General features: G+C 38.0%; 1 protein-coding gene across 7 annotated transcripts in view; it reads left to right on the forward strand.

Moving 5' to 3' along the window:
- The window catches only part of MTUS1 (microtubule associated scaffold protein 1), a 119,166-nt gene that overhangs the window by 26,893 nt on the left and 74,268 nt on the right, over positions 1–18,005 (forward strand). For 6 of the 7 annotated variants that reach the window (XM_064418017.1, XM_064418015.1, XM_064418012.1 and 3 more), the window contains exons 2-3: positions 7,503–9,652; positions 11,878–12,073. In XM_064418017.1, coding sequence (XP_064274087.1) covers positions 7,682–9,652; positions 11,878–12,073 — 2,167 coding nt within the window. In that variant the 5' untranslated portion in view covers positions 7,503–7,681. Of the gene's footprint in view, positions 1–3,301; positions 3,366–7,502; positions 9,653–11,877; positions 12,074–18,005 lie in introns of those variants that run through there. The other variant, XM_064418014.1, reaches the window with a different exon arrangement.

The following is an 18,005-nucleotide window of genomic DNA, read 5'->3' on the forward strand; positions in this document are numbered from 1 at the left end:
TTAGCGGTCTGATTCCATTGATACAGTCCATACAGTCCATTAGCGAGTACTGCTAATGTCAGCTCCAAGTTTGTAGTACTCACACTAGGGCTGTGGGCACTGATGCTTTGTAAAAGGTTCAGGGACATTAAAAGCTTCAAGCTAGCACATAACCTTAAGAACTCTCAGTGTATGCTGCCTGGCACATTGTGGTAATGGTTAAAGCCATTTCTACTCTCACCTGCCAAGTCGTGGTTCATTCTTAGGAAGCTACCACCTTTTTTTTTTTCCTCCAAAGGTTACAACTGGCATTTTAGCTACTCTTGCAATGTTGTGCTGCTGCTGCAGAGTATTTCTGCTTTTGTGAAAGATTTGTACTTGTCAGGCAGGAGGAGATTAACAGCAGATAGTCTTCGCTTAAATATTATTAAATAATCAGGATATCAAAAACCCAAATTTTAAAAATCACATTCAAACAAAGGAAAAAAACAGCCAAAACAAACCACCATAAAGCCGCCAGCAAAAACACTTTGCCATTTGTCTTGAGAATCCAGGGTGTTATGACTATTCCCGCTTCCTTGTGTACCTGCTTCTCTACTAGATTTGACTTAGCTAGGATGAGAAAAGAACATGGGGCAAGTTAAGAGGATTGACAAGTCTGTAAAAGAAGAGAAATATAATGCAGGTTAGAAAGGTTGGTGGGAGGAATGACCTGTTAGTTTGGAACAACTTCTATTTTGACTGTTTGAAGTTGATTTAAAGGACCATCAAGGGTCCTTGATGGATGGATGGAATTTTGTCAGAGAATGAGAAATTATGATCAAGAATGTATGATGAGAGGGGTCAGGAAAATTGCTGGATATCTGAAGACTAGGTTGAAAATTGAAGACACTCTTGAAGAGCACAAACCTTCTTTGGTCTATGTGAGCAGATAGACCTAGCAAGAGTTCACAAAATATTTTTGTTCTGCATAATACATTATTGCCTTTCTTCCTATACTGGTAGTATTTCCATCAGTAGGGATTAATATTTCAATCAGAGGGGAAATTTCTGTGAATAATCCTGGCCCACTGTTTCATAGCTTCAAGATACCAAAATGTATGAATGTACCCTTTAAATGGTAGCAGTGGACAAAACCAGTTTAGCAGAATTCCAGGAAACAGAGAAGGTGATCTGATTTGTAATCCCTATCTAGTCAAATAACTTGAACACTGGTGAGGATTGTTGAACACTGAGCTCTGACAGTCTCAGGCTTGTTTCTGTTTACCTATTCAGTCAAGTCTTTCAAAAACAAGTACCTGAACCTTGACCTTGCAAGGAAGTGCCATAGTAAATGTACTGTTTGTTTTTTCCAGTTGCAGCTCCTTACTTTCATTCTGACCTGAAAGTTTATCCTTCCTTGTACAATAGCATATGATCTTGCTAAATATTTTAGTTGTGATAAAATAGCACAAAAAAATCCCCCAAAGTCTCTTTCTGAAAAGGTAATGTCTAATTTACCATTAAGGAAGAACTTAATGGCATTCTTGCAAGTTCCTGAAGAGGAACAGACTGAGTATTGATCTGGAAAACCATGCACAGGCTTTGTTGATGATGGCAATGGATAAACTAATTATAACTAAGTATATAACTGACCATGTGTGAAATTAAAAACCTTGTGAGTAGTCCGACACTTTTAGTAATGAATGCTCTCTTAATGAAGCTGCAGAATGAGAGTTAGATTAAGTTATGAGTGTGTGCTGGACTATTCATATGAGGGGCTTATTGCTATTCTCATTTGCACATTCAGATGTGCAAACTTTGGTTTTGTTTGATCATGCACTTAATCTCAGACAATAAAATACACTTCCTTACTTACAGTGTTAGTAGCTGGTGTTTGTTTAGCTCTTACTTATGTGACTTTCATCCTGGCAGTTGCTGTAGAACAGAGTGGAGAAAGACATACGCATTTGCAGAACACACAGGTCTAGGAGGTTGCATGTACCTCCCTAGAATGCTGGATTTCATTTCTAGACAATGTTATTAAGTATCTTGGTTATTTAAGTAAAATATGGGCTTTATTCTTTAAAAAAAATTACTGAAATAGTGTTCCACTACTGAATACAGAGTTCTCCTAAAACTTACCTAACATTAAAATTCAAAAGTTGTCAATTATTAAAGGAAGAACAGTGTTATTAAGACACTGTATAAATCTGCTGGAGTATCTCTGTGTCTTATGTGCTTACAAATAGTCTGAAATTGAAGATGGAGTGAACAGCACAATATCCTTCAAGATAGGACAACAAGGATGGTCAGAGATTATAAGTAATTAAATAGGTAAGGACTTTTCATCTTAGCAAAGCAATGACTATGGGCAAGGAAAAGAAGGGTTTGAAAGCTGATTAAACTTACAATTGAACCAACACTCTCAGGAGTGAATCACTGGAGGCTGAGATTTTGGGAAAAGTGCTAGCATTGCTCTCTCAAGCAACCACTTACTACTAGGACAAACTACACGGGTCAGCGTACTTGTTAGGATCAGTTGTCACATTTTGGGGTAGTCTGATGGTAGTGTCATGGTTTGAACATCTTATGGGAAGTCAAAATCTCTTGCAAAGCTTCAGGATGTCTCATTTCTGCAGTGGAACTGCTGTTCTACTTTATTTCTTCCATATCTTAGAGCCAAGATGTAACTGATTAAAATTAATGCTCCTTGATAACCGTAACTTTCAGATTTTGCTGCTCCTTCAGTCTTTAAACAGCCTAGCAAATAGCCCAGTAGAAGGCAAAACCTGATAGTTTATGCCTTTGGAAGTGTTAGTACTCTTCAATCAAAAATGCCTGTCTGATTGCTTGCAAACATAACTTGTACATTATTTCTGCTTAGTGTATCAATTGTCTAACATGGTTTTTGACTTATAAAATGTCTTTGACTGAAGTGTACAGATATTGCTTAGCTACCCTATGGGGTGGGTTTGTTTTTGATTTGGTAGTTTGTTGGGTTTTTTTGTTCTTTTATAAACCTCTTCACAGTACACTTACTGGTGATACTGTGTATTCTGAAGCAATCAATGCCATGAGCATATGAGAACTTAATGTAATCCACTCTTAGGAGTAGATTGTCCTTGTAATGTTATAAATGTTTGTGTGCAGTTGTTACAGGAGCTTAACTTAGTCCTCGCTAGAATAGTTTGAATTAGCTTGGCAATAGACTGGTTTACATTAGAATATGACATTAGTGAGGCAGCAGAGAGAGCTCTGAAATATTCAGTTCTGTGTAAATGCAACATTACCTGAACCATTTTGTGTTTTCCTGGTGCTTTCTTATGGGGCATATTCAAGCAACACTGAACAGTATGTTGGGAGGGATGCCTGGTTGCTGTGGATGATGCCATCTCTGCCTTCAGGTATATGTGCTGAAAAAGTCATACTTCTGTCATTATGTTGTGTTCCAGGACATGGACAAGTAAACTGGTTGTAGTGTAATACATTAACATATGAAATGCTTTGCATGGTTTTTAATTTCAGGTAATCATGACCATATACTGCATTTTTGTGGGGAAATGCTGATGCTGCATTTTACCTGGTATCAAAACATGTTCAGTTAATTAGAGCCCTCTAGACAGCCTCCCTGCATGTCTGGGCACGCCCTCTCCTTTCAGATTTATTCCCCACCCCATGTCCCCCCTTCATACAGGCTTCACAAAACAGCTGATGGGTTTGCGTAAATACTCTGTGATGATTTGCTTGAAAGAATCAAGTTCCAGATGGAGTACCAGGAAAAGTGAAAAATTATTAATGTCTGCATTGTGACACTAACACAAACTAACTGGAATTCTTGTAGTAATTTGTCAACCTGTGAGATGAATAATGTATTGTAATTATCTGGTTTTGATTCCTGTTTACCTCACACTGAACAATGACTGTCCCCCTGCCCTTTAACAGCACACCCTTGGACACCTCTTGCTGATTAGTGGAAGTGACAAGATCTTGCTCTGAGCCCAGTTCTTATGTTGTAGTGTATTTAGTGTATTTCTGCTGGATCTGGGGCTGTTGGCAGTCAATCCCTCCTCTTTTTTAGGAGAGTCTACTTGTCAAGCTTCTTTTGTGGTTTTGTTGTTGTTGATGTTTGTATTTGTTTGGTTTTGGTTTGGTTTGATTGTTTTGTTGTTGTTTTCCAAGTGGTACTGCTGTTACCCCAATCTCTAATTTCAGTTGAGGAAGGGGGAAACGTAGAGCTCAGGTACTGAAGACTTTTTCTGCTGTGTGTAAGCACTGGAGGTACCAACTAAAATTTGGTAAGCTGAGCTTTACTGAAGGCAAAACCAGCTGGACTGTTTTGCACTGCACTGTAGTGTGTTGTGGAGGCCAGGCATTCATAATGCTTGATGTAAGACCAAGTCAAAGCAAATTTATTAGTATTTAGTTTAGAGAATTCCTCCAGTCACTAGTTGCCAGGAACAGTGTGTTCTCAGCGAGAGCATCTGTTGTGTCTGTGTTTCTGCTACTGACCCCCCCCCCCCCCCCATGGAGGAGATGCTGGGCTGAGGTTAATTTTTCATTCAGCCTTCTATGGCAAATCTAAAACTAATGAATTTCTCATCACCAGGAAGTGTTTTCATAAGCTTAATGAACATATTGTTATATGGAAAGTTATGGAATGTCAATTCTTTAAGGAGTAATGTTCATCTAGATTACAGATTTTTAAATAGCATAGCAGATCCTCAGGAATACCTCTCTTTCTATGCAGGATGCTTTCAGGACTCTAAATATAGATGTGAAGCTGTATTTTAAACTGCTCTACTTGTTCATGAAAGTAATGATTACTGTAGTGATGATTTGCTTTAAAAATAGTTGAATTAATAATTTATTTCTACAGATGCTCTGGCTATGTTAAAGTCCAGAGTACTGAGTAACAAACTTATATATGTATATGTCCACCTTGGTATGTGCAACTTTAATGTGCTTCCTCATTTCTCTACTCAGTAACAAACCTGCTTTTATTTTTTTGGAGCTACTTCTGCATCAGTTGAAATAAACTTCACTTAGCTACCTGTGCTGTTTCAAATTATGGCATTATTAGCTACATATATTGTAAGGTAATGCACCATTCTTTAAATTATTTCAGTTTTATTCTTGCTGAGTCTTGAAGTTGCCTATTTTCTGCAGAATGAAAGCTCTTGGAAAAGGTAAGACTTCTGGTTTGATTTGAGCTACTGCTGAATCAAAATGGAATCAACTTTTGTTGCATGACTAGGTGAGCAAGCTGTGTCAAGGGCTAGTATCCAGACAAGCAGAAACAAGTTTCAATGTGTCAAAACAACAGTGAAAGCAAAGTTTGCAAATATTTTTCAGCAGTTGATTTTGTGATTGACTTAAACTAATGGAAAATTATTCAGAACAGATTCTTGCCCTGCCTTCAGGGAAGACTTTTTTTTAAAGAACTCTTCAATCTGCCTTAAGTTTCCTAATTAAAGGTGAAAATGAGGGTACTACAGTTGTTTATGTTTCTTCAGGGATTGAATAATAGTCGGTAAGCAAAAGATCTAGATCAGCCTTGAAGAACCAGGAGATGTTTTAGCTAGTCAAGTCATTTCATCTTGGGGATCGGAGCGGGGCAGAGGAAGGTGTGCTGTCTAATCTCAGTATCTTTTTCTTTCCCTTTTCATGGTCTTTTTACCTTCAATCTGAGTCAGGTGTTCAAAGTACCATGTAAAGACAAGGTTGTGGGCCAGAATCCACTCTGTGTTTGGTTCATAGTGAGCAGACAAATTCTTGAAGTTCTACAGTAGTCTGTCTTTGGACACTACTGTTTTGTACTCAGAACTGTTTATGGGCCCTGCGGCTTTATACTTTTCATGAGTATGACAGAGGCTTTGTTTTGAATGTAGTCACTCAAGCTGTGCTTCCAGCTGAAGAAAGTAAGATTTAAGGAAAAAAGTGAATTTTGAATAATGCAAGAAGTAACTTACCTTACCCTACTTAGTGTGCTGGCTTCATTTTATGTTTTCCAAAGTATTTGTGCATGAGAGTTTATTTTCTTTCCCCTGCTGTGGTTTCCAGAATGGCTTATATGGTTTCTGTGAGGATTTAAACTTACTTCTTAAGGAACAAATCAAGAGTTGCTTCTCAGAACAAACTTGTTTCCCAAAGTCTTTGATTCCTCTACAAAAAATATGATTACAGAATTATTCTTCATGTACCTAATCAACGTTGCTATGCCAGAAGTCTAATATTAGTATTATCAATATTATTATAATCTTTTCTGATCTTGTTGCAACTGTCTTGTATTGTATCCAGTATTGTCACCATAGTTGAAACAGTGAAATAATTTTGAACTTTTATATAATTCTTATGTGAATTGTGAGTTATTCTGCCCACTGTCCATACTTAATCCTGATGTACGTGTCCTGCTGCACCATATTTCAAATATATCGTTATATCAGTGTCCTTGTTTGGGGACACCATGCTCTGATGTCTGCATTTTTGTTTAAACACCAGAGACCTGTTTGTTTGCTCATTGTTTTTGACAACAAGTGTCGTCCTTCCTGCTCTTTGACTGGAGTATAATCTGTCATTCCAGACAGGTGAAGGTGTTCAACAGGTGTTCATTTTCTTCAGTTGGGAAGCTGAGCTTTGAATGCATCTTCAGCCAGATTCCCTTGTCAGATCCAGTGAACTTCTTCCTACCCGTTCAGGTTTTAATTGCTTTGGAAGCCCCCTTCTGGCCAACTCCCCACCCACTGCAACCATATGTTATAATTCTGAAGTTCTTCCTGCCTCTGGGCTCATTTTTAGTACTAGGAGCCTTTCATATGGAGTGCTACAGAGGTCATCCAGCTCCTTTGGACTGTTTGATCTTCTCTTTCATTCACATCCTTGTAGTTTTGGTACTTAGGTGCAGTCTTGGTGCTTGTTAGGAGCTTGTCACTGTATGTTGCAAGGGTTCTGTGCTGTTTTTTGTTTGTGAAACTCCACCCCATGTGTGGTAAGTTGTCCTCCACCGTCAGTCCATGTCAATCCCACCCCTTTACCTTTCTCTTGGGTTTTGGTTGAGGGTATATGGCTCTGCTCTGCTGGAGAGGACACTGGAATTGTTTTGTCATTTGGCTAATCTTGTGTCATCTTTGTAGAAGATGGAGACAGTTAACTGATAAGGAATTGCATTTCAGTGACTCTGAAGGGGTCCCACGTGCATCTACAGTTAGCTGCCTCACCATCATGGGGACAGGGTACTGCTGCAGCCCCAGAGCTGATCACAAACCTCCCTCTCCTCTCTATTTCAACTCAGATGTCTTAAATAACCCTTTTGAAATCTTCAGCTGCCTCTGCTATGCATTCCTGCCTCAAAGGGCAGGAAAAAGGCCTTCAGGCCAGAGAAACAACAGTCTCTAGGTGCTCTGCATCAAGGGATGAGGACTGAAGTTTTTCTTCAGTGGGGTTGTTACTTCTGTGTTGCTGTTCTGATGTCTGAAGACTAGGGAATGCTTACTGTCTTAAAATCTGGGTTTGGCTAACTTTTTAAAATTTCTTTTTAATTCCAGAACATTTGAATCTTCTTGGGAAACATGAAAACAAAGAGCTGCTTTTAAAATATCTTCCAGGACAACTGACACATTCCAGGGAAAATAAGTTTTTTTTCCTGCAAAGTTCAGAAGAATCTGCATTCTCTGAGATTTTAAAGAATTATAAAATGAAAACGGTTTAAAATTTAGCTTTCAAAATGAATGTTGGGAAGTCCGACGACAAAGCAAAGAATGGCTTGAAGTCTTCTTTACTTATAAGGGATGAAAATGGAAATAGCTATGCATGTGACAGAGGTACACCTTCCTCAGAGAATTGTGCCACCAAGATACACGGTAATTCAACTGCCCAAAATATAGTGGCTGAGCATGAAGATGGTACCATTTTTGAAAATAAGGGTGACTTCAAAAGTCTTTTAAAACAGCAGCGTATTGATGTACTTGATCTGCAGAAGACGCCTGGTAAATATAGCTGCACAGGAGTTCCATCGGGAGATACAGATGCTGCATGCAAGTCTTCTGTGACTGAACAGACTTGTATGTGTCCTTTGAACTGTGGCTTGGAAGCAACAACAAGCTTAGTGAAAGGTGATTTTGCTATGGCAAAAATACAAAATCAGAGTATCAAACACTCAGTGCCTTACACTCAGACTGACTCTAAGTCTGTAGTAACTCTTCTTGCTTCAGAGCAGAGCTTGCAGTCCCTGAAAAATGACAGGGCATGCTGCCAGCTGAGCACATTGGATGTTACTAATGTTACAGGTGAAAATCTGAGAACTGATCAAAATGATGACACACATCTGCAGGAAACTTTGGTCTCTTCTGAAGTATGTATCTCAGAGAAGTTTGATAGAACCAGCTCAGAAAGAACGCCTAATTTCATCTCTGCAGGTGTTGAACACTATCCAAAAAACACTATCACGGATGATAATGAATCACAGGAAACAGAAGCACAGGCTGTAGAACTATCTGCTGGATGTATCGATCCTTATAAGCTAGATGCATTATCACCATGCATTAATATTAATGAGGATGACCAAGTGAAATCCTTGCAGATTACTCCTTTCCGTGACAAAACTGGGAATTCCAGTGCTGAAACATGCATGGATAGTGTTGTAAATAGTGTGCACCTTGTCCCAGTAGATCAAATGGATGGAGAACAAGTATCAAACAAAACTAGTGAACCATTAACCAAAGAACAAAGTATCTCTGGAAATGCTGCTCTTCAGAATATGCACAACATTCCTTCTGTATCTTGCAGTGTTCCAAAATTAAATAAGACGGTTATGCCTGAGTTGAAATGTGAAGCAACTTTTTTGGTCTTCAGTCCAACAGCTGATGAAAGCAATTCATCTCTATGTACTTCAACTCCTAAAGAACGATCAAAAAATAGGACTTTCTCTGTTCCAGCTTTGGAAGAACTTGGAGACAAGTCTTCCAGACTAAGACAAAGTGAAGCATTTGTAGGAGGACATAACAGATCGGGGCTTAAAGCTAGTTCAGATCAAACTGCAAGAAAAGAAATATGCAGGTCTGTGATGGCATCAACAATAACCAAAGCAAAGAAATCAGAGATAGTTAGTTTTCCCAAACCTAATTTTAAAAATGTTAAGCCAAAGGTTGTGTCTAGACCTGTGCCACAGCCAAGAGACAGTGCAGCATTAAAAAAGTCTCCCCAGTCCCCTCAACTATCATCTCTCTCCTCACCTTCAAGGGTTGGTTCCCCAAGGCAATTGTCATCCTCTATAAAAGTGCTGAAAAAAACAGTAGATGCAGCTAAAGATACTAAAGTGGAATTGCCTGTAAATAAGCCCCATAAGCTGCATGTTAACAAACACCTTTTCACTAGCCAGGTTGGTCATGCCACAACACATCCCAGAAATGCTTCCCATAAGGTTTCAAAAACACCTGTGTTAAAGTTAAGTCTGCAAGAGGTTGACAAAGCAAGTGCTACCCATCCGTTGTGCTCCTTGGCTTCTGCTGCGCTTCCAGCATCTGGAGAGAGCTCAGAAGAGATGTTAATCGATAAAATGGAAATGACACCTTGCTCTCAAAATATCGACCTGACCAAAGGTGAAAAAGAGCAAAGCAGCAACATGGGAGTGCTTCTGGAAGCAACATTGATAAAAGATATGGCAAATGAAACATTTGAAGTGCACTCTGTTCCTTTGGTAAGTTTTTTTGCTTTCATGCTTACTTGTATGCTTTGTACATTTGCAAAAAAAGGAAATTCAGTATTGCACTGTGTGAAAATTGTGGAATGGGTTTGGTGTCTACAAATGTAACTGTAGTGTTGATTTCTACATGAAGTCTCGCCTTAGTAAAGACAGTGAAGTATTGTTTTACAGATTAGTTGCAGTTGGCTTCAAGTGCAATTTAATGTCTCCACCTTCATCTTGTTCCATAACACAATTTTTTTTTAGTACAGTCTTTTTTTAAGACAATACAGTTTGTAAGATGTCTAATAAAAGCAAACAAGTCTTAATTTAGTCAATCTTGTAAAATTGCTTAGCATAACTTGGTGAGGTTTTCTAAATACAGCTTTTAATGTACATTTCTTCAAGATTATTCTAGTGGTGCTGTAACTTCTGATAGACATTAGAGATAAATTGCTCGGTTTGGAATTTTTCTTTTCTTTCAAAATGCGCTTTAGAACTAAAGTAGACTTTTTAAAATTAGTTGTGCAAATGTTGTGCATATATGAACAGTAACGTTAAGTCACACAAAGTCCAGAGACCAATAAGTTGGTGAAACATTTTTATTTTTAACATCTTAATTTCACTGTCTCCTTTGTATAATTTGGGAGTTTATTTGTTTGAAGTAGAGCTGGGACTCATTAGAAGAGTTGGGAGTAGTCAGGAAATATTTCTCATTCAGAGGGCATATACCTGGTTTTAGGCAGTCAGCCAGCTGGAAGGTGCAAACTTCCTGGCCGGGAGGTATGCATGCGTTGGTTGATTGGGAAATATTTTGGGATGAGTCAGCTGCCTGTCAGGAGAAATGTGCTGCTTTCAAGTGCACTGAAAGAAGGTTAAAAGAAAAGGAGAAGGGGAAAGAAGGGAAGAATGTCAGGATTGGGTTGACCAGGATTTCAGGAGGTGTGATAGCAACACAGAATTGGAGTCTTGGTGCTTTTTGGAATCTCTCCTGTTGCTGGCTTGTGGATTAAATAGCTTACATTAAATTGGTGAATGCAGGCTGCAGCTGTTACTGGTAAAACTCTTGTTGCCTGAATTTTTGACAGGCCTTACTGATTTGCCAGAAAAATTCAGTGAAGCTCAGTATATGGGGGAAGCTACTTAGAACATTTTCGAAACATTGCACAAGAAAGTAATAAAAGTACTATTACTTGACTAATAATTTAACTTGAAAACCTAAGTAAGCATGAAAGCAAGGATGGTCTGTTTTAGTTCTACAGTCTTTAAGAGTTTGCATTCTTTATCAGGCCTTACTTTTGGTTTAAAGAGTTGGAGAGAATACTTTTAATTCATTCCTTGGCCAAAAAGGAAAACTTTGTGATTTTAATTGTTCTGCTTCTACCTGGAGAAGCAATAGATAAATTTGTATAAAATGTGCAGTAGACAAATCGGCTGGATTAAATTTAAGAAGTGGTCGTCTTCTTAAGTGGAAAAGTACAAATTAACATCTGAAATTGAAGATGAGGATTGTAGTAAAAAATAGAAAGTTTGGTACTCTGACCGAATTGCTGTAGTCAGCTTGAGTCACAGAAGAGCACGTGAAGAGCTGAACTGTAAAGTGTGTCTTCATAGGCTTGACTGGAGTGGCCATGAACTAAAGGCTGTATAAACTGGAGCAAGAATTCTGTGTGAAACATGTATAAACGAGTTTCACACATATAAACCAGTTATTTTATACCTTTCCTGGATGTACTTCTGCACTTATGTTTTATCTATGGCACCCCAATGTGAAGGATTTTAAGCTGTTGTGACATAAGACCTAGATCAGGAAACTAATTACAAGGACTGTGACATTTCAGGTAGTACAGGACAACTAACTTTCCAGGGTCTTAGCATGTGTAGTTCATTGGTTAAGATCTTGAGAGTAGGTGTAGTCATGTAATTAAGTGGTTTAATTAGAGTTTGGGGAGGAAGAGGAAGAAATTCTGATGACCTCTGTAACCTCTTTTCAGTGTGTTGGTCATTACTAATGATTAGCTTCAAACTCATAGGTTTGCATTGCTGAAGGCCATTCAGGAGATTGTTCTTGAGGTTCTGAACTGCAGATGTGGACAATGGGATAAAGACTAAGCATGTTTCCTACTGGGGTGGTCAGTATTTCATTACATATGCTGCAGAGGGAGTTCTCTAGTTTCTCACGATGGTGTGTGGATTGAATTGTTGGCTTTTTGGTTTCTGTTTTTTTTTCCTTAAAACAGATGCCTTCTGTGAAAGATGGGACAACACAAGGGAAAAACATACCAAAGAAAGACCAAATCACACTACGAAGTGTATTAACTCCCAAGGTTAAAATGGTGCAATCTGTGTCGACCTTGAAGAGAGGATGTGAAAATAAAACTATCAGCACTATTAAAACACCTTCTCACAAAGAAGCTCTTCTGTCATCAAGCTCTGGTAAGAAAATTTTTCACTGGAATATTACCACTTAACCAGTTTCTTAAAATTAAGGTATCATACTTAATGTACTTTCTGACTCAACTTTTAGGGTGGTACAGAGCTATTATGTCAGTATTAAATACAATACTGTCCAAATTGTAAATTGGGTGTGGTGCTATTAGAAAAATCAATATTAAATATTATTTATATTTGGTTATATTATAGTATTTTGTGAAATTACAACTACAATTACGTACAAGAGGAGAAAATAGAGTGCTCAGGTGCAATGCTCTTGTGATAAGCAACTACATGGTATCCCAATGGGATGAGTACTTATTTCAGGACATAACATATTTTGTTCAACCTAATTTTAGTGCAGCACTGTAGTTTCTAGAAAAGGGAGAACATAATTGAAGGTGAGACTGCTGCTTGAGCTGCTAATTAAGCTCAGACTGATTAATAGCAAGGACAGGGATGAATCTCTCATCTAGTCTGTAGGCTGCTGCTCAAATCTCATGACTAGAAACTACATTTTGTAACTGTATTATAGGGATTCAGAAGTGCTCTGGTAGTTATGTGCTGGGGTTTTTTAACCAAGTGTGGCAATCTAACTAGTTGCAAAGGTAGCCTGTCTATGAATGACTACACTACAATGCACTGTAATTTGGAAGGTACACACCCAGCTATACCCAGTAAAACCTGTTCTTTTTTTTTTTCCTAACCCACTCAATCTAAGATTATAAAACAGTAAAAAAAACTCCTCTTAATTATATACAGGCAGTGAAGTGTGATAAAATCTGTATATGTATTCCTTTATGGGATGAGTCCCTCAAAGAAAGTGAGTATAGGCTATTCTCCCACATGAGGCTTGCTCATGTGAGGCGCTTGCTCAGTGAACCAGACACCAAGCTGTAGGCTGCCAGTTTCTTGGAGAACTCATCACCCCTCTAAATACCAACCCAAACCTTTCCTGTCTGTAATTATGGCCTTAGAAGAAGAGAGATGGATATAGATATAGAGTTTTCCTTTAGGTTATTAATCCAGATAGGATTTATGATATTGTCACTAGAAATAAATGTAAGCACAGGTGAGTTACAGGACTAACTTCTTTCCTTCAGAAAAAAAAAAATTACTTTCAGAAGAAACAGAAGTCATTTGCTGTTGAAAATAAAAGCATTTATTCCCCACATTTGTTTTTTTTAAATAAACATGTCACTCCTTAGCCAATCGATATATGTTGAAATGACAGTAGTCAGTAGAATATTTTCCAGATCTTTCCTACAGGAAAAAGGCTGCTTAAACTAAAAGCAAAAAGCAGCACTTCAACATTTCAAATCTGTAGCGTGATCTAGTAAGACTGGAACTTTAATGCTGCAGAAGAAATTTGTTTTCTCCATGCCCAGTTCCCAGTTTCACTGGTCCTAGCACATATTACCCTTCATCTTGCTTATGCAGTGTTTTGGCACTACAAAGTAGGGTTTGATGCATTCAACTGCATCAGGTTAACTTCCCCATCCCTTACAAAGGGAGTTTTTAAACATGTGTCCTTGCTCCTTGGCAGACCTTGTACTGATGCAGATCATAGGATAGGATTATGAAGTGGGATATGGGGCAAAGTAGGAGTTATTTGGGATTGCTGCTAAAGCCCCACGGTATTATGCATCCATACCTTTCAGGTAAAACCATACTTACTGCTGTTTTAAACATTTTTGAAGTAAAATTGTACATATACTTTTTGTGACAAAGTGGCAGTTTGTAAACCAAACTCAATTACCTCTTTAGGCTAAAGCATTCCTGAAGGGAATAACTGTTTTTTCCAGTGGAGTCATTTGAACACTTTGGTATTAAACTCCAGCCCCCAGATAAATCATTCAGTAGCTGTACAGTTGTTTGCTGTCAGGATTTTGTCAGACTACAGACAGACTAGCTAAATCCAGAAAGGAAAGGACTTCTGAAGGTCGCCTAGTCCAGCCCCAGCTGCCTGTAACTGGGTCATTACTGAATTCAGACTAGGTTGTTCAGTTGTTTGTCAAGTTGAGTTTTAAAAATATCCAAATCCTAATGAACTTGGTTTTTCCTGAGGTACTAACATACATGCAGCTATTTCTTATCCAGTTACTGATAGTATTTGGATCATTGGGCAACAAGAGAAGTTTATGTAGTTGCATGCATTAAATACTCTGAACAAATGATAGTTTAGCTCTGTGTCAACTCTCACATGTGTCTGGTGAGGGACAGAAGTGGTGCATCTGTCCAAAATGTACTAGTGTGTGTATTATTCCTAGAATAATTAAGAGCTTGTGAGGGTTATGTTCATAGAATGGCTGTTCAAGAAAGAAAAAAATGCCCTGTACAAAACACAGTTACAAGATCCTTGGAACTTGTCAGGAGCTAAGATTTTGGTAATTTTTTTTCCACTTGTAAAATTGAATTACTCAGTGGTAGCATACTACCCCAACAGAGAGAATTTCTTCTCAGGAAATTTTCTGATTCTCACCTGAGCAGAAGACGGCAGAAGGAGAGCAGAACTCATATCGCAAACACTGTATTTTTGTGAGGTTATTTGCAGAGCATATTAAGCTAGAAAGAACTGGGTTTATTTATTTCAAAATGGTTACTGAGCATTGTTCACCAATATTGGTGTATTTTAGCTGGAACTTGAAATTTTTTTCTGAATTAGAAATAGGTTCTCTAAAAGACAAATCCAGTGTACCAAAGTGATTTGGGAAATGATGAAGCCCCATTTCTGCAACTGTGACCGGATTTCCAGATTTGCTGCAGGCTAGGGGCCTCAAAATTATTTCTGTAACTATTTATGTCTTTCTTCATAAGAGGGGATGACACTCTCACTCTAAGACAAAAATCTTAATTCTCTATGGGTAATTTTTCCATGGTGGTGTGTGTAGGTTTCTGTAGTATTGGGTGGCAGGCTGTATGTCTTTTGCTATGCTTGTTTTCTGTCAATGAAAACATTTATTAGAATTCAAGACACAGAATAGCATGTTTGATTTACCCATTTCTACTGGAAGGGATCTATAATTTTGGAGCCCTGGTAGAGGACTTTGAACTAGTTTCAAAATCAAAGCAACTCTTGTTTCTGTTCCCATGAAATACACAGAGCCTTCTGATTTGGATGTATCTTAGCCAGTGTGGAGGAGTGATAGCCTGATAACAGTTGAGGTGTTATGGGTTGTGAAGAGTCGTGTCTTTGCCTCACTTGAAGGGAGGAGTTGAAGGGGATTGGAGAAGCCAAGGAGCTTTGGTGTTCCCATGGAACATCACTCCAAGATTTTCTGATATCACACCTATCCCAGCAACTGAGTATTACCACCTGTGCAGTTGAACAAAAGCACTGTGACAGTTTGAGCCACAGGAAATTATTTGAACAGCATCAAATAGAAAACTAAATGATTTGCAGTAAATCTGAAAATGTATATGCCCACCAATGCCTTTTTTACCTTCTTTTTCTAACTACAACCTACCTGAAATTATGTAAGGGAGAGGAGCTTTACCTGCAAGTAAGACTTCTGATACGCTATAACTTCATCTCCACTTCTGTCTTAAAATTACACCATTACTTTAAATTATTTCTCATTGTAAGAAACTTCACATTCTTGTTGATGTTTTAGCTCTGTCAAGGTGAGAGCCCTGTCAAGATTTCTATGTAGTTGAAACTCTTTGGGAATCTGAAAGTATCAGTAATACTATTCCTCTGCTTATGGTTAAAAGACTTGCAGAAATAAATGGAAACCATGTAAATAATCTGTGTAACAGAAATGTCTCTTGTTATGTGATGGGGTTTTTTGACATTTCAAGTACCCTTTTGTCTCTGATTTAAATCACTGGTATTCCTTCAGCAGTATAGTGGCCCTGTGCTTTACTTCTAACTTCCATTAATCTAGTGCAGTGGTCACTCCCTTTTTCTCTTGAGGGTATTTTCATAGCATTTAACAAGATCAATGAAAGCTTGGATAAAGAGAAGCTTTAAAGTATAAATTCTGTGTTTCCTTAAAGATATTTTTGAACAAGTGAAACCATTCCCTTACGACAAGTTGATCATACTGAAGGACTTTTCCTGTGTTCTGCAACTACCAGAAGCATGGGAAAAATAATTCCCCAAATGGTATAAAAAACATGTGTAAGCAGGTTTAGTGATACTTTTAAATACTGATTATCTTTTTAGTTCATAATTGCTTAATTCCTGCAGCTGAATTTTGGCTTGATCATACATTAAATATGTGATTGAGAGAAGCTTCCATAGTTAAACAGAACAGACAGTGGCAGATTAAGACTCACTTTGTTACTGAGTGTTACTGCTGTTTATTGCACAAAGAAAGGCTCCTCAGATGGAAAATTCAAACCAAATGGTTTCAGTCAGTTTTCATACAGCTGGAGACATATATAAGCTTGGTAATTCAGGACTTCTTGGTACAGCCTTTCACAACACAGGAGCAGGACCAAAACAATTTAGTTCCAATAAGCATTCCCACAGTCCTTGAGTCTTTGTTCTGACACTGAACTGGGAGCCAACCCAAATATAGTACTGAAAATAATTTTTCAGCTTGTATCATTCCTGTTATCTACCATATGACTCTTTAAAGCTGGATTGACATACTGCCAAGGGGAAACAAAGTATTTGAAAACTTAACTTCAAAACTTAACAACATAACTTCCAGGTTCTCTGGATTGAAACAGTTATGACTTTACTCAAAATTCTAGAATAGACAGTCACTTGTAAAGGTGTTAATATATTTTCTCTATAATTATATGAACTAGTCTGGAATGCACCAGGGTCTACTAATAAGGCTTAAAATTTCATTTCAGTCAGTCTTTTTACGCTTTTCTTTTACAGAACCAGCTTCTTTTATGGATCTTAAAAGCAGATTCTTCATACACTAGCTTACCCAAGAAGATAATTTGTCCTTCTTAGTTGAGATTAGTGGGTTTCAGTCTCATTTTCTTTAATATATCTAATTTAAACTGTGTACTAATTTAAACCTGTGTTAAAAGTGAACTTGAAACTTGCATGTTTCCCTTCAGAGGTATAGGAAGGAGGAAACTAATACATGGGTCTCCACAGAACACAAGATCTGTAGTCCATAGTATGCGATAAGGCTTATCTATGATCCTTCTTTGGTCATCATAATCCAGACATCATCTCTGCATAATGATTTTGTATCTGTAACCAGTTCACTAAACTGGGGAAAAACTTACTCAGTGTATCGAAAAGGACTTTTGTCCAGTTGAAGAATTTGTGAGAGTTCAGAAAATAGTGTTAATTGTAAGGGCCTGAGAGCCTTGCTGTTTATTGTTTCTCCAGTCAGTTGAGTTGGACTTGCCTGGTAATGTTTCCAGTCTACTTCGCCCTTACTTCCGGGACATCCGCAACAGGAATGGTTTGCTGGAAGCTGCCTGGAGCAATATATTTACTTGTGCTGAGTACTGACTGTTAAATTCCTGCCCCGGGTGTTGATCATTCAGCTACAAAATGGTCAATTCACAATTTGAAGCCAGAAAGGAGCCATAAAATGATGTAATCTGAATGTAGCTTTGTCAATTTGCTTTTAGCCTTGACTACGCACACTATCAGAAAAGCTTACCAAAACTTTGACACCTATTTTCTTTTGTTACTTTTCATTAACAAGGAACTCTTCCGGTGGGAGAGGCTCAGCTTGTGTTTTTGCAAGCCTTTCACAGGGTTCATCATAAAAAATTATTTTGGAATAAAATACTTCCTATTTAGCTTTGGAAGTCAAGTTGACCGTGAGAAACAAGTAAAAGTGAAAGGGATTTTGTTTGTGAGGTAGTATGGGATCTGTTGCTGTGAATGATTTCAAAGCAAGCTGGTTTATTTATCTCTGTATAATTTGGTTCTCTGAGGAGATGAGGGAGAAGGGGCAGAGGGAGTTGGAAGTATTTGAGTTTATGAGTAATTCAGATAATATGGCTT

This window comes from Passer domesticus, chromosome 4 (genome assembly GCF_036417665.1).
Source record: "Passer domesticus isolate bPasDom1 chromosome 4, bPasDom1.hap1, whole genome shotgun sequence".
Classification (NCBI taxonomy): Eukaryota; Metazoa; Chordata; class Aves; order Passeriformes; family Passeridae; genus Passer; species Passer domesticus.